At 39.4% G+C, this 23717-nt stretch overlaps 1 protein-coding gene across 1 annotated transcript in view; it reads right to left on the bottom strand.

Moving 5' to 3' along the window:
- The window catches only part of LOC124256317 (fibropellin-1-like), a 78308-nt gene that overhangs the window by 48984 nt on the left and 5607 nt on the right, over positions 1–23717 (bottom strand). The window contains exon 3 of the mRNA XM_046690297.1: positions 21925–22032. Coding sequence (XP_046546253.1) covers positions 21925–22032 — 108 coding nt within the window. The remainder of the gene's footprint in view (positions 1–21924; positions 22033–23717) is intronic.

Here is a 23717-nt window from a genome sequence, read left to right on the forward strand (position 1 = left end):
ATATTTCTGAAAATGCGTTTTCCTCCTTCGCTCTGTATCGCTCGGACCTTAGACATGCCAGTAGTCTGTCTCATACTCCAATCTTTCTGCCCAACCCTTTCTGCATTGCAATAGTCCAAAATGAAGCCAGTCTAGACTCCCACTGGTTCTGAATCTCCGAACGCACAGTGGCTAATTCAGTATAAACGGAGTTTTCTATTTCTTTCAAACTTTCCTATTTCCTTACCCTTTTCCTGTAATTATGGATCGAAACATGCCCCGGATATGCTTAGTGGTTTTCCCAGACCATACCAATATATTTTCTCACTAACACAGAAGTAGCGAATGAAGTGATCTATTATTTGTTTGTACCATAAGCTCCCAGTTTGTTCTGGTGACTTGATTTTGCATGTGTTTATAAGAGGTACTAAAGGTAGGGCCAAACGCGCCAACCTTTTCCGCCAACACACTTCAAATGAAGATGTGTGTCTTTTTGATATCCTGTTCTCCTTATTGGTGAGATGCCACCCAACTACATGCTAATCACTATATGTAATCATGGTTTTATAACGTCTGCACTGTAACCTGATGAACTATTATTTATGATAATGAATATCTGCTTGATTTGATAGAATATGGAAAGGTTAATCCAAGTACACTGTATGTGTTTGTGCGATCTAATAATTAGCATGATTATATTCTCCAATTATCAATAGGGTACTGGAAATAGAGGAAAGATTGGGGGGGGAAAGACTGTGCGTAAGTACCTGTGAGTGATACAGCTTTAGCAGGTTTCGATCACAAGTATTTTTACAGATAGTTTGTTATTGATCGAATGCAGGTATAGTGGATCACGTACTGCATCGTATAATGCACGGATGCAAAACATGTCGCAAATTGTAATGTTGTCGTCAGTTAACAACCAATAAACCAGAAGAGAGTAATAACATATTGCATGACTTAAACAAATGTCAAACCTCAATGTGAATGACAACATGTAACATCTGTAGATCTTTCCTCCTACTCACGTTTGTCTAAGGATGGTGACTAGGATTACTAGCGTGATAACGGTCTTAGTATCACTAGCATGATAACGGTCTTAGTATCACTAGCATGATAACGGTGTTAGTATATCACTAGCATGATAACGGTGTTAGTATCACTAGCAGCGTGATAACGGTCTTAGTATCACTAGCATGATAACGGTCTTAGTATCACTAGCACGATAACGGTGTTAGTATCACTAGCACGATAACGGTGTTAGTATCACGATAATTGTGTTAGTAGCATGATAACGGTGTTAGTATCACTAGCATGATAACGGTGTTAGTATCACTACCATGATAACGGTGATAACGGTGTTAGTATCAGTATAGCATGATAACGGTTAGTATAGTATCACGCTGTTAGTCACTAGCATGATAACGGTGTTAGTATCACTAGCATGATAACGGTCTTAGTATCACTAGCAGCATGATAACGGTGTTAGTATCACTAGCACGGTGTTAGATAACGGTGTTAGTATCACTAGCATGATAACGGTGTTAGTATCACTAGCACGATAACGGTGTTAACGCATGATTAGTATCACTAGCACGATAACGGTGTTAGTATCACTAGCATGATAACGGTGTTAGTATCACTAGCACGATAACGGTGTTAGTATCACTAACACGATAACGGTGTTAGTATCACTAGCATGATAACGGTGTTAGTATCAGTAGCATGATAACGGTGTTAGTATCACTAGAGTGATAACGGCCTTAGTATCACTAGCATGATAACATTGTTAGTATCACTAGCATGATAACGGTCTTAGTATCACTAGCATGATAATGGTGTTAGTATCACTAGCGTGATAACAGTCTTAGTATCACTAGCATGATAACGGTGTTAGTATCACTAGCATGATAACGGTGATAACGGTGTTAGTATCACTAGCATGATAACGGTGTTAGTATCACTACCATGATAACGGTGATAACGGTGTTAGTATCACTAGCATGATAACGGTGTTAGTATCACTACCATGATAACGGTGATAACGGTGTTAGTATCACTAGCATGATAACGGTGTTAGTATCACTAGCGTGATAACGGTCTTAGTATCACTAGCACGATAACGGTGTTAGTATCACTAGCACGATAACGGTGTTAGTATCACTAGCGTGATAACGGTGTTATTATAACTATAACGGTGTTAGTATCACTAGCACGATAACGGTGTTAGTATCACTAGCACGATGACGGTGTTAGTATCACTAGCACGATAACGGTGTTAGTATCACTAGCATGATAACGGTGTTAGTATCACTAGCATGATAACGGTGATGACGGTGTTAGTATCACTAGCATGATAACGGTGTTAGTATCACTAGCGTGATAACGGTCTTAGTATCACTAGCATGATAACGGTGTTAGTATCACTACCATGATAACGGTGATAACGGTGATAACAGTGTTAGAATCACTAGCTTGATAACGGTGTTAGTATCACTAGCGGGATAACGGTCTTAGTATCACTAGCATGATAACGGTGTTAGTAACACTAGAATGATAACGGTGATAACGGTGTTAGTATCACTAGCACGATAACGGTGTTAGTATCACTAGCATGATAACGGTGTTAGTATCACTAGCATGATAACGGTGATGACGGTGTTAGTATCACTAGCATGATAACGGTGTTAGTATCACTAGCGTGATAACGGTCTTAGTATCACTAGCATGATAACGGTGTTAGTATCACTACCATGATAACGGTGATAACGGTGTTAGAATCACTAGCTTGATAACGGTGTTAGTATCACTAGCGGGATAACGGTCTTAGTATCACTAGCATGATAACGGTGTTAGTATCACTAGCATGATAACGGTGATAACGGTGTTAGTATCACTAGCGTGATAACGGTGTTAGTATCACTAGCATGATAACGGTGTTAGTATCACTAGCACGATAACGGTGTTAGTATCACTACCATGATAACGGTGTTAGTATCACTAGCATGATAACGGTGTTAGTATCACTAGCGTGATAACGGTCTTAGTATCACTAGCATGATAACGGTGTTAGTATCACTAGCATGATAACGGTGTTAGTATCACTAGCGTGATAACGGTGTTAGTATCAATAGCATGATAACGGTGTTAGTATCACTAGCACGATAACGGTGTTAGTATCAATAGCACGATAACGGTGTTAGTATCACTAGCATGATAACGGTGATGACGGTGTTAGTATCACTAGCATGATAACGGTGTTAGTATCACTAGCGTGATAACGGTCTTAGTATCACTAGCACGATAACGGTGTTAGTATCACTAGCACGATAACGGTGTTAGTATCACTAGCGTGATAACGGTGTTATTATAACTATAACGGTGTTAGTATCACTAGCACGATAACGGTGTTAGTATCACTAGCACGATAACGGTGTTAGTATCACTAGCACGATAACGGTGTTAGTATCACTAGCATGATAACGGTGTTAGTATCACTAGCATGATAACGGTGATGACGGTGTTAGTATCACTAGCATGATAACGGTGTTAGTATCACTAGCGTGATAACGGTCTTAGTATCACTAGCATGATAACGGTGTTAGTATCACTACCATGATAACGGTGATAACGGTGATAACGGTGTTAGAATCACTAGCTTGATAACGGTGTTAGTATCACTAGCGGGATAACGGTCTTAGTATCACTAGCATGATAACGGTGTTAGTAACACTAGAATGATAACGGTGATAACGGTGTTAGTATCACTAGCACGATAACGGTGTTAGTATCACTAGCATGATAACGGTGTTAGTATCACTAGCATGATAACGGTGATGACGGTGTTAGTATCACTAGCATGATAACGGTGTTAGTATCACTAGCGTGATAACGGTCTTAGTATCACCTAGCATGATAACGGTGTTAGTATCACTACCATGATAACGGTGATAACGGTGTTAGAAATCACTAGCTTGATAACGGTGTTAGTATCACTAGCGGGATAACGGTCTTAGTATCACTAGCATGATAACGGTGTTAGTATCACTAGCATGATAACGGTGATAACGGTGTTACGGTGTTATCACTAGCGTGATAACGGTGTTAGTATCACTAGCATGATAACGGTGTTAGTATCACTAGCACGATAACGGTGTTAGTATCACTACCATGATAACGGTGTTAGTATCACTAGCATGATAACGGTGTTAGTATCACTAGCGTGATAACGGTCTTAGTATCACTAGCATGATAACGGTGTTAGTATCACTAGCATGATAACGGTGTTAGTATCACTAGCGTGATAACGGTGTTAGTATCAATAGCATGATAACGGTGTTAGTATCACTAGCACGATAACGGTGTTAGTATCAATAGCACGATAACGGTGTTAGTATCACTAGCATGATAACGGTGATGACGGTGTTAGTATCACTAGCATGATAACGGTGTTAGTATCACTAGCGTGATAACGGTCTTAGTATCACTAGCATGATAACGGTGTTAGTATCACTACCATGATAACGGTGATAACGGTGTTAGAATCACTAGCTTGATAACGGTGTTAGTATCACTAGCGGGATAACGGTCTTAGTATCACTAGCATGATAACGGTGTTAGTATCACTAGCATGATAACGGTGATAACGGTGTTAGTATCACTAGCGTGATAACGGTGTTAGTATCACTAGCATGATAACGGTGTTAGTATCACTAGCACGATAACGGTGTTAGCATCACTAGCATGATAACGGTGTTAGTATCACTAGCGTGATAACGGTCTTAGTATCACTAGCATGATAACGGTGTTAGTATCACTAGCATGATAACGGTGTTAGTATCACTAGCGTGATAACGGTGTTAGTATCAATAGCATGATAACGGTGTTACTATCACTAGCATGATAACGGTGTTAGTATCACTAGCATGATAACGGTGTTAGTATCACTAGGTGATAACGGCCTTAGTATTACGATGTTAGTATCACTAGCACGATAACGGTGTTAGCATCAGCATGATAACGGTGTTGGTATAAGCATGATTGATAACGGTAGCGATTTAGTATCACTAGCATGATAACGGTGTTAGTATCACTAGCGTGATAACGGTCTTAGTATAGCATGATAACGGTGTTAGTATCACTAGCAGATAATGATAACGGTGTTATCACTAGCATGATAACGGTGTTAGTATCACTAGCACGATAACGGTGTTAATATTACTAGCATGATAACGGTGTTAGTATCACTAGAGTGATAACGGTGTTAGTATTAGTATCACTAGCATGATAATGATAACATTGTTAGTATCACGATAGCATGATAACGGTGTTAGTATCACCTAGCACGATAACGGCATGATAATTGTTATCACTACCATGATAACGGTGTTAGTATATCGATAGCGGTGTTAGCATGATAACGGTGTTAGTATCACTAGCGTGATAACGGTCTTAGTATCACTAGCATGATAACGGTGTTAGTATCACTAGCATGATAACGGTGTTAGTATCACTAGCGTGATAACGGTGTTAGTATCAATAGCATGATAACGGTGTTAGTATCACTAGCACGATAACGGTGTTAGTATCAATAGCACGATAACGGTGTTAGTATCACTAGCATGATAACGGTGATGACGGTGTTAGTATCACTAGCATGATAACGGTGTTAGTATCACTAGCGTGATAACGGTCTTAGTATCACTAGCATGATAACGGTGTTAGTATCACTACCATGATAACGGTGATAACGGTGATAACGGTGTTAGAATCACTAGCTTGATAACGGTGTTAGTATCACTAGCGGGATAACGGTCTTAGTATCACTAGCATGATAACGGTGTTAGTATCACTAGCATGATAACGGTGATAACGGTGTTAGTATCACTAGCGTGATAACGGTGTTAGTATCACTAGCATGATAACGGTGTTAGTATCACTAGCACGATAACGGTGTTAGCATCACTAGCATGATAACGGTGTTAGTATCACTAGCGTGATAACGGTCTTAGTATCACTAGCATGATAACGGTGTTAGTATCACTAGCATGATAACGGTGTTAGTATCACTAGCGTGATAACGGTGTTAGTATCAATAGCATGATAACGGTGTTAGTATCACTAGCACGATAACGGTGTTAGTATCAATAGCACGATAATTGTGTTAGTATCACTTGCACGATAACGGTGTTAGTATCACTAGCACGATAACGGTGTTAGTATCACTATAACGGTGTTAGTATCACTAGCACGATAACGGTGTTAGTATCACTAGCACGATAAGGGTGTTAGTATCACTAACACGATAACAGTGTTAGTATCACTAGCATGATAACGGTCTTAGTATCACTAGCATGATAACGGTGTTAGTATCACTAGCATGATAACGGTGATAACGGTGTTAGTCACTAGCATGATAACGGTGTTAGTATCACTAGCTTGATAACGGTCTTAGTATCACTAGCATGATAACGGTGTTAGTATCACTAGCGTGATAACGGTCTTAGTATCACTAGCATGATAACGGTGTTAGTATCACTACCATGATAACGGTGATAACGGTGTTAGAATCACTAGCTTGATAACGGTGTTAGTATCACTAGCGGGATAACGGTCTTAGTATCACTAGCATGATAACGGTGTTAGTATCACTAGCATGATAACGGTGATAACGGTGTTAGTATCACTAGCGTGATAACGGTGTTAGTATCACTAGCATGATAACGGTGTTAGTATCACTAGCACGATAACGGTGTTAGCATCACTAGCATGATAACGGTGTTAGTATCACTAGCGTGATAACGGTCTTAGTATCACTAGCATGATAACGGTGTTAGTATCACTAGCATGATAACGGTGTTAGTATCACTAGCGTGATAACGGTGTTAGTATCAATAGCATGATAACGGTGTTAGTATCACTAGCACGATAACGGTGTTAGTATCAATAGCACGATAATTGTGTTAGTATCACTTGCACGATAACGGTGTTAGTATCACTAGCACGATAACGGTGTTAGTATCACTATAACGGTGTTAGTATCACTAGCACGATAACGGTGTTAGTATCACTAGCACGATAAGGGTGTTAGTATCACTAACACGATAACAGTGTTAGTATCACTAGCATGATAACGGTCTTAGTATCACTAGCATGATAACGGTGTTAGTATCACTAGCATGATAACGGTGATAACGGTGTTAGTCACTAGCATGATAACGGTGTTAGTATCACTAGCTTGATAACGGTCTTAGTATCACTAGCATGATAACGGTGTTAGTATCACTAGCATGATAACGGTGTTAGTATCACTAGCGTGATAACGGTCTTAGTATCACTAGCATGATAACGGTGTTAGTATCACTAGCACGATAACGGTGTTAGTATCACTAGCACGATAACAGTGTTAGTATCACTAGCGTGATAACGGTGTTAGTATCACTAGCATGATAACGGTGTTAGTATCACTAGCACGATAACGGTGTTAGTATCACTAACACGATAACGGTGTTAGTACCACTAGCATGATAACGGTGTTAGTATCAGTAGCCCGATAACGCTGTTAGTATCACTAGCGTGATAACGGTGTTGGTATCACAAGCGTGATAACGGTGTTAGTATCACTAGCATGATAACGGTGTTAGTATCACTAGCATGATAACGGTCTTAGTATCACTAGCATGATAACTGTGTTAGTATCACTACCATGATAACGGTGATTACGGTGTTAGTATCACTAGCTTGATAACGGTGTTAGTATCACTAGCACGACAACGGTGTTAGTATCACTAGCATGATAACGGTGATAACGCTGTTAGTATCACTAGCATGATAACGGTGTTAGTATCACTAGCGTGATAACGGTGTTAGTATCACTACCATGATAATTGTGTTAGTATTACTACCATGATAACGGTGATAACGGTGTGAGTATCACTAGCTTGATAACGGTGTTAGTATCACTAGCGGGATAACGGTCTTAGTATCACTAGCATGATAACGGTCTTAGTATCACTAGCATGATAACGGTGTTAGTGTCACTAGCGCGATGACAGTGTTAGTATCACTAGTGCGATGACGGTGTTAGTATCACTAGCGCGATGACGGTCTTAATATCACTATAACGGTGTTAGTATCACTAGCACGATAACGGTGTTAGTATCACTAGCACGATAACGGTGTTAGTATTACTAGCATGATAACGGTGTTAGTATCACTAGAGTGATAACGGCCTTAGTATCACTAGCATGATAACATTGCTAGCATGTTGTTAGTATCACTAGCATGATAACGGTCTTAGTATCACTAGCATGATAATGGTGTTAGTATCACTAGCGTGATAACAGTCTTAGTATCACTAGCATGATAACGGTGTTAGTATCACTAGCATGATAACGGTGATAACGGTGTTAGTATCACTAGCATGATAACGGTGTTAGTATCACTACCGGGATAACGGTCTTGTATCACTAGCATGATAACGGTGATAACGGTGTTAGTATCACTAGCATGATAACGGTGTTAGTATCACTAGTATCAGCACGATAACGGTGTTAGTATCACTCAGCATGATAACGGTGTTAGTATCAGTAGCCCGATAACGCTGTTAGTATGATAACTAGCGTGATAACGGTGTTGGTATCACTAGCGTGATAACGGTGTTAGTATCACTAGCATGATAACGGTGTTAGTATCACTAGCATGATAACGGTGTTAGTATCACTAGCATGATAATAGTGATAACGGTGTTAGTATCACTAGCATGATAACGGTGTTATATCGCTAGCATGATGACGGTGTTTGTATCACTAGCGCGATAACGGTGTTAGTATTACTAGCGCGATAACGGTGTTCAGACAACCCAAAATGTCGAAATCTGTAAACCCTCAATATCTCCAAAACTACTAGAGATAAATTGACCAAACTTTCTCTGAATGTAGACAACATCATTCCCCATCGACTCAACGCATAGCGGAAGTTAGCCGTCAAGATAGATTTTCCGCCATTTTGAAAAAACTGAAATTTTTGCCGATTCACACGTTTTGACGGTGCCTGTCTTTGAAAATTTTCTTCTCCAGAACGGCATATAGTGCAATCGTGTTCGATACGCCGTTGGAAAGCCCATGCTCTGTAGTACTTAGTTTCCTCAAGGCATGTCGATATCTTGAATGCTTTTGAGTTATCGCTCTTGGAAATCGGTGAATTTTTAAGACGCATTTTCATCGGGTTAAAAAAAATGTCATAACTCTGCGAAAAATCGATGGATTCTATTTCCCAAAGTACCAAACTGTAGGTAATTGAATGGGAAACATTTTTGCTTCACATTATGGTTATGTAAAAATCAATAATTACGTCACCATTACGACACACAAGCACAACGATGCCGATTTTGCACATTTCTGCACGTTTTGACGGTGCCTGTGTTTAACAATCTTATTCTCCTGAACGGCAAATAGTACAATAGTGTTCTATATATTTTTTTAAAGCCCACACTCCGGACTACTTAGTTTGCTCAAGGCATGTCGATATCTTGCATAGTGTCGGAGTTATTACCCTTGGAAGTTGGTCAATTTTGTCAAACGCATTTTTATAGTGTTCACAAAAATGTCACAGCTCTGACCTAACCTCTGGGATGATTTTCATGAAACTTTCAGGGATGATAGCCTGTATGCTGAAATTGATACAATGTTGAAAAAATCCCGACTTCCGGCTTCCAGTAAGGGCAGATAACCAAAAATGTCAAAATATTTCAAGATCTTTCAACCTCAATATCTCCAAAACTATAAGAGATAAATTGACCGCGTTTTCACTCAATGTAGACAACGTCATTCTCCATCGGTTCAATGCATAAAATAAGTTTAGCAGCAGAAGAAATTTTCCGCAATTTTGGAAAAACTGATTTGTTTTTCGATTTTTCCGTTTTAACGCTGCCTGTGTTTAAAATTCTCCTCCTCCTGAACGGCATATAGTACAATCGTGTTTGATATATCGTTGTAAAGCCCACACTCCGGACTACTTAGCTTGCTCAAGGCATGTCGATATCTTGAATAGTTGTGGAGTTATCACCCTTGGAAGTTGGTCAATTTCTCCAAGACGCATTTCCATAGGGTTCAAAAAGATGTCACAGCTCTGCGAAACCACAATGAATTTCATTTTTCACGGTACCAAACTGTAGATAATTGAATGGGGAACATTTTGGCTTCACATTATTGTCATGTAAAAGTAAATAATTACGTCACAATTACGACACAAACATGAGCATTCGGATTGATCGCATTTGGTTAGTGGTGAGAAAGCTTGTGAGATAGGTGAAGGAAGCGCCAGTAAAATATAGCAACATGCACCGCTTCCTGGCTTTGCAATGCCCAACGAAATAGTTCCCTCTTTAACAGGGCGTAGCTCTGTTATTCTTAGGTCTACAGTCAAAAGAGTTAGTGTTCTGGAATTTGCACGATCTAATCTCTCCAGCAGTTTGTTTGGCAGCCTGAGTTGAGTTGAGTTACTGTGACAGGATCATACTTGATATCTTCATAACAACAAAATCGGCAACATGTACCAGTAATCTCTCTTAGTATATGTCTGTATATATTGCTCTTTTCCTTTGCTGTGCTTGGCTGTGCGTTCATGTTTGTTTTTCGGCAGTTTGTGTCAGCTGCATTGAATCAGCGCCAAATTAGGGCGTCAATATTTCACATTAACTAACATTTACTTTCTTGGTAATTCTATCTCAGAAGCACTGTAATGGGCGATCCAGCTGGCGTCCAAAGAAACAGGATAAGTAAAGGTAGCCACGGGGTGTATGTGGGGAAGTCTGAAGACCGCCAGTATTGCCCAGGAGGCAATCCTAGTTATTATTATTATTATTTATTATTCCGCCGATTTTTTGTACCAAACATACCTCCTAAACCAATGCTCCGAATCGCTTACAAAAAAGCATACAGATGCCCACTGAGGTAAAGATATTCCCCTTAATACGTCTAGGCTGTAGGCCCAATAGCAAAGGGGAGATAATTCAAAATTAATTCCAAAATTTCAAAGTTTGACAGCAAATATCTCAAGAACTAATGTTCCAACACTTCCAAATCTCTTGTACAGATGCACAATCGAATTCCCAACAATTTTGCCTGGACGGGTCAAGTCGCTAAAACGTACCGTTTGGCAGTTATTTTTGTTTACAGTTTTTGGCCATGTTTTTCAGCAGTTTTCTGAATAGTTTGCTTCCAAAATGTGCTGAGCTCGAACCATCAGCTCTAGACATTCCAAACTTTCCATAACTGATGTCCAGTAACCATTGTGCACAAAGTATGGTAGGCGAAGTCTTGGTGATTCCATAACACTAATTGTTTTGACCGTAGACCCAAGAACAACTGAGATACAGCCTTTGAAAGAGGGAACTATTTCTTCTCCGGAACTTCTTAAAAGGTACATCACACCCGCGACCCCGGCTGTATTTGGAAGATCCGCTCGCCTGTCAAAAACGTGTTCTGGCTCCGTTTTGGACGATGATTTCTAGCTTCAAATACAAATACATAGAACTAAAGCCAAGGAGCCCACAATGTTGCTTGTAACTATATTTTTGAAAATGCGTTTTCCTCCTTGTAAGAACCACATTCGCTCTGTATCGCTCGGACCTTAGACATGCCAGTAGTCTGTCTCATACTCCAATCTTTCTGCCAAACCCTTTCTGCATTGCAATAGTCCAAAATGAAGCCAGTCTAGACTCCCACTGGTTCTGAATCTCCGAACGCACAGTGGCTAATTCAGTATAAACGGAGTTTTCTATTTCTTTCAAACTTTCCTATTTTCCTTACCCTTTTCCTGTAATTATGGATCGAAACATGCCCCGGATATGCTTAGTGGTTTTCCCAGACCATACCAATATATTTTCTCACTAACACAGAAGTAGCGAATGAAGTGATCTATTATTTGTTTGTACCATAAGCTCCCAGTTTGTTCTGGTGACTTGATTTTGCATGTGTTTATAAGAGGTACTAAAGGTAGGGCCAAACGCGCCAACCTTTTCCGCCAACACACTTCAAATGAAGATGTGTGTCTTTTTGATATCCTGTTCTCCTTATTGGTGAGATGCCACCCAACTACATGCTAATCACTATATGTAATCATGGTTTTATAACGTCTGCACTGTAACCTGATGAACTATTATTTATGATAATGAATATCTGCTTGATTTGATAGAATATGGAAAGGTTAATCCAAGTACACTGTATGTGCTTGTGCGATCTAATAATTAGCATGATTATATTCTCCAATTATCAATAGGGTACTGGAAATAGAGGAAAGATTGGGGGGAAAGACTGTGCGTAAGTACCTGTGAGTGATACAGCTTTAGCAGGTTTCGATCACAAGTATTTTTACAGATAGTTTGTTATTGATCGAATGCAGGTATAGTGGATCACGTACTGCATCGTATAATGCACGGATGCAAAACATGTCGCAAATTGTAATGTTGTCGTCAGTTAACAACCAATAAACCAGAAGAGAGTAATAACATATTGCATGACTTAAACAAATGTCAAACCTCAATGTGAATGGCAACATGTAACATCTGTAGATCTTTCCTCCTACTCACGTTTGTCTAAGGATGGTGACTAGGATTACTAGCGTGATAACGGTCTTAGTATCACTAGCATGATAACGGTCTTAGTATCACTAGCATGATAACGGTGTTAGTATCACTAGCATGATAACGGTGTTAGTATCACTAGCGTGATAACGGTCTTAGTATCACTAGCATGATAACGGTCTTAGTATCACTAGCACGATAACGGTGTTAGTATCACTAGCACGATAACAGTGTTAGTATCACTAGCATGATAACGGTGTTAGTATCACTAGCGTGATAACGGTGTTAGTATCACTAGCATGATAACGGTGTTAGTATCACTAGCATGATAACGGTGATAACGGTGTTAGTATCACTAGAATGATAACGGTGTTAGTATCACTAGCGTGATAACGGTGTTAGTATCACTAGCATGATAACGGTGTTAGTATCACTAGCATGATAACGGTGATAACGGTGTTAGTATCAAGAGCATGATAACGGTGTTAGTATCACTAGCATGATAACGGTGATAACGGTGTTAGTATCACTAGCGTTATAACGGTGTTAGTATCACTAGCATGATAACGGTGTTAGTATCACTAGCATGATAACGGTGATAACGGTGTAAGTATCAAGAGCATGATAACGGTGTTAGTTTCACTACCATGATAACGGTGATAACGGTGTTAGTATCACTAGCATGATAACGGTGTTAGTATCACTAGCACGATAACGGTGTTAGTATCACTAGCACGATAACGGTGTTAGTATCACTAGCGTGATAACGGTGTTAGTATCACTATAACGGTGTTAGTATCACTAGCACGATAACGGTGTTAGTATCACTAGCACGATAAGGGTGTTAGTATCACTAGCACGATAACAGTGTTAGTATCACTAGCATGATAACGGTGTTAGTATCACTAGCGTGATAACGGTCTTAGTATCACTAGCATGATAACGGTGTTAGTATCACTAGCATGATAACGGTGATAACGGTGTTAGTCACTAGCATGATAACGGTGTTAGTATCACTAGCTTGATAACGGTCTTAGTATCACTAGCATGATAACGGTGTTAGTATCACTAGCATGATAACGGTGTTAGTATCACTAGCGTGATAACGGTCTTAGTATCACTAGCATGATAACGGTGTTAGTATCACTAGCACGATAACGGTGTTAGTATCACTAGCACGATAACAGTGTTAGTATCACTAGCGTGATAACGGTGTTAGTATCACTAGCGTGATAACGGTGTTAGTATCACTAGCATGATAACGGTGTTAGTATCACTAGCACGATAACGGTGTTAGTATCACTAGCATGATAACGGTGTTAGTATCACTAGCATGATAACGGTGTTAGTATCACTAGCATGATAACGGTGTTAGTATCACTAGCATGATAACGGTGATAACGGTGTTAGTATCACTAACATGGTAACGGTGTTAGTATCACTAGCACGATAACGGTGTTAGTATCACTTGCACGATAACGGTGTTAGTATCACTAGCATGATAACGGTGTTAGTATCAGTAGCCCGATAACGCTGTTAGTATCACTAGCGTGATAACGGTGTTGGTATCACTAGCGTGATAACGGTGTTAGTATCACTAGCATGATAACGGTGTTAGTATCACTAGCATGATAACGGTGTTAGTATCACTAGCATGATAATAGTGATAACGGTGTTAGCATCACTAGCAAGATAACGGTGTTAGTATCACTAGCATGATGACGGTGTTTGTATCACTAGCGCGATAACGGTGTTAGTATTACTAGCGCGATAGCGGTGTTAGTATCACTAGCGCTATAACGGTGTTAGTATCACCAGCGCGATAACGATGTTAGTATCTCTAGCGCGATAACGGTGTTAGTATCACTAGCGCAATAACGTTGTTAGTATCACTAGCGCGATAACGGTGTTAGTATCACTAGCACGATAACGATGTTAGTATCACTAGCACGATCACGGTGTTAGTATCACTAGCACGATCACGGTCTTAGTATCACTAGCATGATAACGGTGTTAGTATCACTAGCATGATAATAGTGATAACGGTGTTAGTATCACTAGCATGATAACGGTGTTAGTATCACTAGCGCGATGACGGTGTTAGTATCACTAGCGCGATGACGGTGTTAGTATCACTAGCGCGATGACTGTGTTAGTATCACTAGCGCGATGACGGTGTTAGTATCACTAGCGCAATAACGGTGTTAGTATCACTAGCGCGATAACGGTGTTAGTATCACTAGCGCGATAACGGTGTTAGTATCTCTAGCACGATGACGATGTGAGTATCACTAGCACGATGACGGTGTTAGTATCACTAGCACGATGACGGTGTTAGTATCACTAGCACGAAAACGGTGTTAGTATGACTAGCACGATAACGGTGTTAGTATCACTAGCACGATAACGGTGTTAGTATCACTAGCGTGATAACGGTGTTAGTATCACTAGCATGATAACGGTGTTAGTATCACTACCATGATAACGGTGTTAGTATCACTAGCGCGATAATGGTGATAACGGTGTTAGTATCACTAGCATGATAACGGTGATAACGGTGTTAGTATTACTAGCGTAATAATGGTGTTAGTATCACTAGCATGATAACGGTGTTAGTTTCACTAGCACGATAACGGTGTTAGTATCACTAGCGCGATAACGGTGATAACGGTGTTAGTATCACTAGCATGATAATGGTGATAACGGTGTTTAGTATCACTAGCGTGATAATGGTGTTAGTATCACTAGCGTGATAACGGTGTTAGTATCACTAGTGCGATAACGGTGTTAGTATCACTAGCGCGATAACGGTGTTAGTATCACTAGAATGATCTTTTACGGTGTTAGAATCACTAGCGTGATAACGGTGTTAGTGTCACTAGCGTGATAACGGTGTTAGTATCACTAGTGTGATAACGGTGTTAGTATCACTAGCATGATATTGTTGCTGTGCAAGAACATTGGCTCAATCCAGATAATGTCCACAGTCTCAATGATATTAATGGTTTTTCACGCATTTCATCTATATGTAACAAAACAACTTCTTCTCGAGGTGCTGGCGACGTTGCCATACTGCGTAACAATAAGTCCACCTGGAGGCTGCGCAGAATTGCAACCAAGACAGAATTTTTTGTTGTTGTATATGCACATGGATATCCTGATATGTATGTAATATCTTCCCGACTACCTTCTACTAATGTTCTGCACTCTGTGTATGTAGATGCAGTTGAACAACTCTTTGATATGTATGATATCCTTAGTCAAAAGGGTGATACTTTTATACTGGGTGACCTCAATGCAGATATCTGTAAAAACATATTATCCCCACGTGATAGTGTGCTTTATAACTATATTACAGAACGGCATCTTATACATGCTGTTAGTACATTACGCAACCATGGGCCTGACCATACATTTAGAAGTAAGGACAGCAGATTTAAATCGCTCATTGATTACATACTCCTCCCGTCACACCTGACCGATCAGCTTGCCTATTGTTGTGTAATGGATGATTGTAGCTACGCTGTATCTGACCATTACCCATGTCTTGTTACTGTATCTAGACAACAGGAACATGTACGCAAATCTGATAGCCTCTATTTTCCAAAATGGCATAAAGCTGACCAATGTGACATTAACGTATACAGCGAGGAGAGTTCCCGACTTCTCTCAGAAATTACTATCCCCTCTCATCCCGTACCTCCCCATGAAATTGAATCATACACATGTAATGTTATAAATGCTTTACAATCCGCCAGTTCCCGGTGTATTCCTTCGGGTGTTTTTAAAGCACATTTAAAGCCATACTGGAAATCAGACGGACTAAACGATTTGCATTACAATATGCGTGTAGCTAGACGCGAGTGGTTGGTTGATGGTAAACCAAGGACAGGTAACTCGCCTTTGTATATTAATTACAAATCAGCTAAGAGGGAATTTAGACGATTACATCGTAAGTCTAAACGGAAACAGCGGTCAGACTTAAGTAGCGAATTAGAAAGGTGCTCCGACGCTGATATAGGTACTTTCTTTAAATCAGTTCGCAAAATGAGGCGACAGAGTCCAGTTGTTTAAGAGCTAGTATTTGGTCATAAATGTGCAAACACAGCAGAAAATATTTGTGAACTATGGGGTGATTACTTTGCAGATCTCGCCAAACCTCATTACTCTCCATTATTTAATAGCAACTTTCTAATAACAGTTGACAGGAAGGTTAGAAATATAAGCCAGAAACAACCCTCATGCAAAAAAGATATTTTATGTAAACATATTGAAAGTGATGAAGTAAAGGAACATATCAGTAATCTCCACAAAAATAAATCCCCTGGCCCGGACTGTATTCACAATGAACATCTTATTTATGGTGGTGATGACATCGTAAATACATTAACGGCACTTTTTAACTCTATTTTAGGATCTGCATATGTCCCTAGCACTTTCAGAAGAGGTGTAATTATCCCAATATATAAAGGTAAAAAGGCGAAAAATGATCCAAAAAATTATAGAGGAATAACTCTAACTTCTTGTATTAGTAAACTTTCTGAAAAAGTCTTATTGGCTAGACTAGAAATCTGGGTACAAGAATACATACCCTCATTTCCAGACAAGCTCCAATATGGGTTTAGAAAGGAACATGGAGCAACCACTTCAGTCTTTACTCTAAACGAAAGCTTATCATATTATCTAACCAGAGGTTCTCCAGTTTATACAGCCTTTATGGACAATGAGAAGGCGTTTGATCGCATATGGCATAATGGACTCTTTTTAAAGCTATATCAAATGGGTATAAAGGGCAAAATGTGGCAGCTCCTATATCAAAGTTATACATCAAGCTCTGCTTTTGTGCAATATTGTGGTCTGACATCAAATGAATATGTTATCAAGCAAGGTGTTGGGCAAGGTAGAGTCTTGTCTTCCTGGTTTTTCCTTGTTTTTATTAATGATTTGATATGTGAACTTAGAGATTTGAACAATGGCATTTGTGTAAGTGGCATTAATATCCCATGTATTCTATTGGCTGACGACACAACACTTGCTTCCACCTCTCCAAAAGGTCTTCAATCATCACTTGATACTATTTATAGCTATGCTTGTAAGTGGCGTCTAACGTATAACGGTTCTAAAAGCACTTGTGTCATTTTCTGCAAATATAAGAAACGTCTGGGTAATTATTCTTTCAAATTTGGTGATTCAGAAATACCAAATAAGTGATTGTGTTAAGTATGGAGGTATTAAATCTATATATAAATCTAGAGTATATTCATACTGCCAGAAAGCACGACAATCTGTAAATTCTCTAAAAAGTCTTGGTTTAGATGGTAAAGATCTCCACCCTACTTCTTCTGTTAAAATATGGAAAAGAATGATACTTCCAACGAGCTTTTACGGTTGTGAACTTTTACCCATTCTTCGAGGTAAAGATTATGACTTGGTAGAAAGTACACAGAGATATTTTGCCAGATGCATTCAGGGTTTCGGTAAGCGCTTTTCCTCTGCTTCAGTGCTAGGTAACCTTGGATTGTGGAGCATGGATGGTTATATAGATAAATGTAGACTATTATTTCTCGGCAAGCTGTGCAACAGCAAGTGTAACTATTCATTTAAGGATATTTTCTGTGTACATTTAGCCACCTTTCAAAACAGAACAGCTGTCTTACACAGTATATGTGACACACTTATTCAAACCAGTTTAAAATACAATCTCTTCAATTATCTTAGTGACTATCTCGATTTTGGAAGGTTTCCATGTAAATCGTCATGGCGAAGAATAACTATTAATTGCATAAATAAATCTGAAACTGAACGATGGATTTCTCACGTGTGTGTAAGGCACGATATGAATAGATATCGCTTGACCCACAATTTCTTTGGTGTACATAGATTGTATTGTTTGATGTATTTTTACCCACAGTTTAAAGATATATTAAAGTTTTGTGTACAAATCAGCTCAAGGTGAAAATTCTCAAAACATTGTGAACTCTGCAAAAGATATTGTAATGATTATGACTGCCATATAATTTTACACTGTGAACACTATATGTACAACAGAAATAATTTCTTTTCAAAACTTATAGATCTCTTTAATGTGGATGTTTATGTAAAAATAGAATTATTATCTGAAGATAAAATGTTATCACTATTTTCTGGGGGTGAACTACTAGTTACTAACGATATTGATGAAATGTCATGGAGATGTATGATTGTCCTCTTCTGTAAATACCTATATTCCTTGCTTCCCTCACTAAACTGTGCATTCTAGACCTTTCATCATTTCTTTGTACATATATATGACCATATGAATGTGTTGTGAATATATTGCTGTGATTATGTTGCTGTAAATATTTCATGTACATGTTTATAATGATCTTCGGAAAATAATCTGGAGGAAATAAAGAGATTCATTCATTCATTCATTCATTCATAAAGAAGTTGACTATCCATAGAACTTGGTTTTCCCTCTAACAATATTATGTGAATACCACAATGTGAACCCAGGTTTTCTGTGACCATTTCCTTTTAGTACTGGTAACATGAGCATATAAAAAGTGCTCAAATACATACCTTTGATATCCGGCAGGATTTTCAGCCATGAAAACATTTGAAAATTGCCCACCTAAAGAAATATTCATATTTCGAACCCTAGTAAACTTAGAAAAGAATCGGAAATTACATCACCTATTACAATCAAAATAAATGTATTGGAAATACTGTATGCTTAATCATTTTGAACAGAGGTATTTGAGTGTGTGTATATTTGGTGGTAGGATACAAATAAGACTTTCTGGTCAGTGTGTAATATCTTTTACAATGTATTAATGATTGCCGGTGTAATATAAATCAAGAAAACCAAAGTTTCACATAGGTTTTTACAGAATGTCAGTGCAGATAGTGCAGCTATCTGGAGCGTGAAATGACACAAATATCAACAATATTGACACTTATCAAACCACATCTCCTTCTGACATCAGCTGAATTATTGTTTCATCCAGACTGTCAATAAACGGATATTTGTATGATAGTCCAACAGTATCTTCGACATATTTGGTACTGTTGATACTTTGTACAGTATGGAGCTGAAATTATATAATGTTTTGCTGATCTAAATACAAAGTACCAACTTTTATTTCCTTGTAATTGTTTTTCATGCATACAGTGCCAACCAAACGTACTATATGTGATCTTCAAATGATATAGCTGAATTAGAAAAACATAAGTTTGGTATTATTACATTCAATTTGTAAAGTTTAACTCATATTTTTCTCATCAAATGCCCTTTCTATTAAAAGTGACTCTTGACCTTACCAAAATATATTCGCGATGAGCACATATATATAATAATTATTGTCAACCATTTTAAATCATGATCTGAGCATTCCAAAACTACTATTTTGATGAAAATGGGTTAATCCAATCCAGAGTTATTAAATAAACCATCCTGTTATCGGTTGAAATACTACCATAACTGAAATGATATGTTGCACCTTAAAAGTGCCCCTGCACAGTAGCTGATGACAACCGGCTTAAAATCAAAGGTAAATCATTCCTGAATGTGAAAAATTGCATCCGATACGGTCGCCAGGACTGCACCACATTTTCACTATTTGGGGTGTCTTGCTTCTTGACTAATACTCTTCAAATTCAGTTCACTGTTATGTGTTGAAACTAAGCCTTAACCAGAAATCAATTAGGGCTCAATGTGAAACCAACACACACCAAAGCAAAGAAATAGTAACTTCTTGAATGCAATTCTTAATTATATTAACACAATTCACTACCAAATGATTACAGTGGCGGTACACATCTAAATACAAAAGCAGTGAATAGTAATAAAGAGAGAGATGGTAATATTCAAGTCACCAAATGGTCCCAGGCAGCCAATCCAGAGTGAGAATGATCGCTACACAATTGCTGGTTAGGGTTGTAGTACATACAGTGCAAGTCTAAATACAGAATATCACTGCATTCCTCCACCCCACCCACTCCACCCGCATCCCCACCCACCCACCCGCATCCCCACACTCACCACCACCACCACCTCTACTGAATTCCCACTGGTACAGTGTATCATGTACAGTACAACCAGAAATTATTGAGAATTCAAGATTGTAATTTATTTATTTTTTTCACTCATTACTCACATATTAAATGTGAATATTAGCAGAACATAACTCCAGATTCAAAGACAGGTGAACAGTTAGTGTTTTGTCAAGTCACCATGGGCAGCAATGCAGGCTTCAATGTGGCGGGGCATACTACTGATCAAAGAAGTTAGAAAGTCGTGGTCCATGCTGTTCCAATATCGGACCACCTCTTCTTTCATTTCAGCAATATTTGTCAGATTTTTCTTATTGACACTTTCCTTCGTAAGTCCCCAAACATTTTCTATTGGATTTAGGTCAGGGCTATAGCTTGGCCAATCTAATAATGTCATATTTTGGGTCCGAAACCAGGCCTGTGAATGCTTTGAACGATGTTTTGGGTCGTTGTCCTGCTGGAAAATCCAAAAATGTCCATAGAACACGTGAGCAGATGGAATTAAATGTCCCTCGAGAATATCTGTGTACCGCTCACTGTTCATATTCCCTTCGAATACACAGAGGGGCATTGCCCCCAACACAGATATGCCACCCCACAAGTTAAATTTCGGACTGTACTTTGGGCGCTGATACAAAGGTTTTTCAGTTTGTTTGGTCCAGAATTTCAGTGTATTAGGAAACAGCCACACACAACTTTCATCTGAGAAAATCACATTTTGTCCCAGTTAAAATGTCTATGCTGTAAGCACCAGTTTTACCTTCGCTCCTTTTGTTCAGGTTTCATGATCGGTGATGGAATTCCTCGATTTTTCTGCCAACCCATTGCATGTAACTCAGTTCTAATTGTCTCCTTACAGACAGTCACAGTTCCTCTTTCAATCATATCCAGCCTTAAGTTTTCTAAACTCCTTCGTTTGTTTTTAGAAACAAGAATACATGCCGCCTCCTGTCCTGAAAGTCAATTTTGTGGGCCTACCTGCGCCTCCCTGGTGCTCAATGCCATATCCATTTGCAATATTTTACAAAACATGATAAACAGTGGACAAAGGGATGCCTGTTCTACTTGAAATCACCTTAGCTGCTCTAATGTCCTTCTTATAATACTCTAAAATCAACTTCCTCTTCTCTAAATCATCCATACTGAGGATCACTGAAAATGTCGTCTGCTAGCAAGTATACAAAGGGGGATAACTCTTCACAAACTAATGAAAAAGGATTAACGGAGTTGTTTATACTAGAAATCCAATTAAACATATTCCTAAAATTCTCAATAATTTCTGGTCATACTAAAACACATAACATGACACACAACACAAATGCACCTACCCTTTTCACACACTGTGCCAGTGTAGGTTGGCAGACAAAGGCAGGTGAAGTTTCCCATGGCTGACACACACTGCCCGTAGTTTTGACATGGCAGAGATTCACACGGATCTTTAAAACAAATTGAAAGCTTATGTGAAACACAAATGGAATGAGTCATCTGAACATGATATTAAAGACAAGAGGTATTTCTGTTGGTAGATTTGCCATTATGCAGATACTATTAGTTTAGAAAATGCGTGCATTATGATCATTGTGACAGGAATTGTTGGTGGACGGCTGTAATTGGGTTGTAGCCTACATTACATTTACTCCAGATGTGCTCCCTCATGTACTCCACTGGGTACACCCTCCTGTACTCCACTTGTACGCCCTCTTGTACTCCACTTGTACGCCTTCTTGTACTCCACTTGGTACACCTGTTCACCACATGTGCGCCCTCATGTACTCCACTTGGTGCTCTTTTACTTCACTTGTACGCCCTCTTGTACTCCACTTGGTACTCTTTTACTCCACTTGTACGCCCTCTTGTACTCCACTTGGTACTCTTTTACTCCACTTGTATGCCCTCTTGTACTCCACTTGGTACTCTTTTACTCCACTTGTATGCCCTCTTGTACTCCACTTGGTACTCTTTTACTCCACTTGTACGCCCTCTTGTACTCCACTTGGTACTCTTTTACTCCACTTGTACGCCCTCTTGTACTCCACTTGGTACTCTTTTACTCCACTTGTATGCCCTCTTGTACTCCACTTGGTACTCTTTTACTCCACTTGTATGCCCTCTTGTACTCCACTTGGTACACCTGTACACCACATGTGCTCCACTTGGTACTCCTGTACACCACATGTGCGCCCTCATGTACTCCACTTGTGATTCCATGGTGTCCACTCCACTTTGTACTCTTTTACTCCACTTGTACGCCCTCTTGTACTCCACTTGGTACTCTTTTACTCCACTTGTATGCCTTCTTGTATTCCACTTGGTACTCCTGTACACCACTTGTGTGCTCCTTTGTGTACTCCTTGTACACTCCACATGTGCGCGCTCATGTACTCCACTTGGTACTCTTTTACTCCACTTGTACGCCCTCATGTACTCCACTCTTGGTACTCTTTACTCCACTTGTACGCCCCCCTCTTGTACTCCACTTGGTACCTGTACACCACATGTGCTCCACTTGGTACTCCTGTACCCACTTGTGCACTCTTGCCCTCCATGTTCTCCACTTGGTACTCTTTACTTCACTTGTATGGCCCTCTTGTATTCCACTTGGTGCTCCACTCCTTGTACTCTTTTACTTCACTTCACTCCACATGTATCTTCCACTTGGTGCCCAGTACTCTACATATATTCCACTTGGTATTCCTGTACTCCACATGTATTCCACTTGGTACTCCTGTACTCCACATTTATTCCACTTGGTATTCCTGTACTCCTCATCTATTCCACTTGGTACTCCTGTACTCCACATGTATTCCACTTGGTATTCCTGTACTCCACATGTATTCCACTTGGTACTCCTGTACTCCACATGTATTCGACTTGGTATTCCTGTACTCCACATGTATTCCACTTGGTACTCCTGCACTCCACATGTATTCCACTTGGTATTCCTGTTCTCGACATGTATTCCACTTGGTACTCACGTACTCCACATGTATTCCACTTGGTACTCCTGCACTCCACATGTATTCCATACGTACTGTACTCGGTTCTCCTGTACTCCACATGTATTCCATACGTACTGTACTCGGTTCTCCTGTACTCCACAGGAGTAATAAGTTGCTGAAAT

This window comes from Haliotis rubra, unplaced genomic scaffold, assembly GCF_003918875.1.
Source record: "Haliotis rubra isolate DU_JTF1 unplaced genomic scaffold, ASM391887v1 Scf116, whole genome shotgun sequence".
Lineage (NCBI taxonomy): Eukaryota > Metazoa > Mollusca > Gastropoda > Lepetellida > Haliotidae > Haliotis > Haliotis rubra.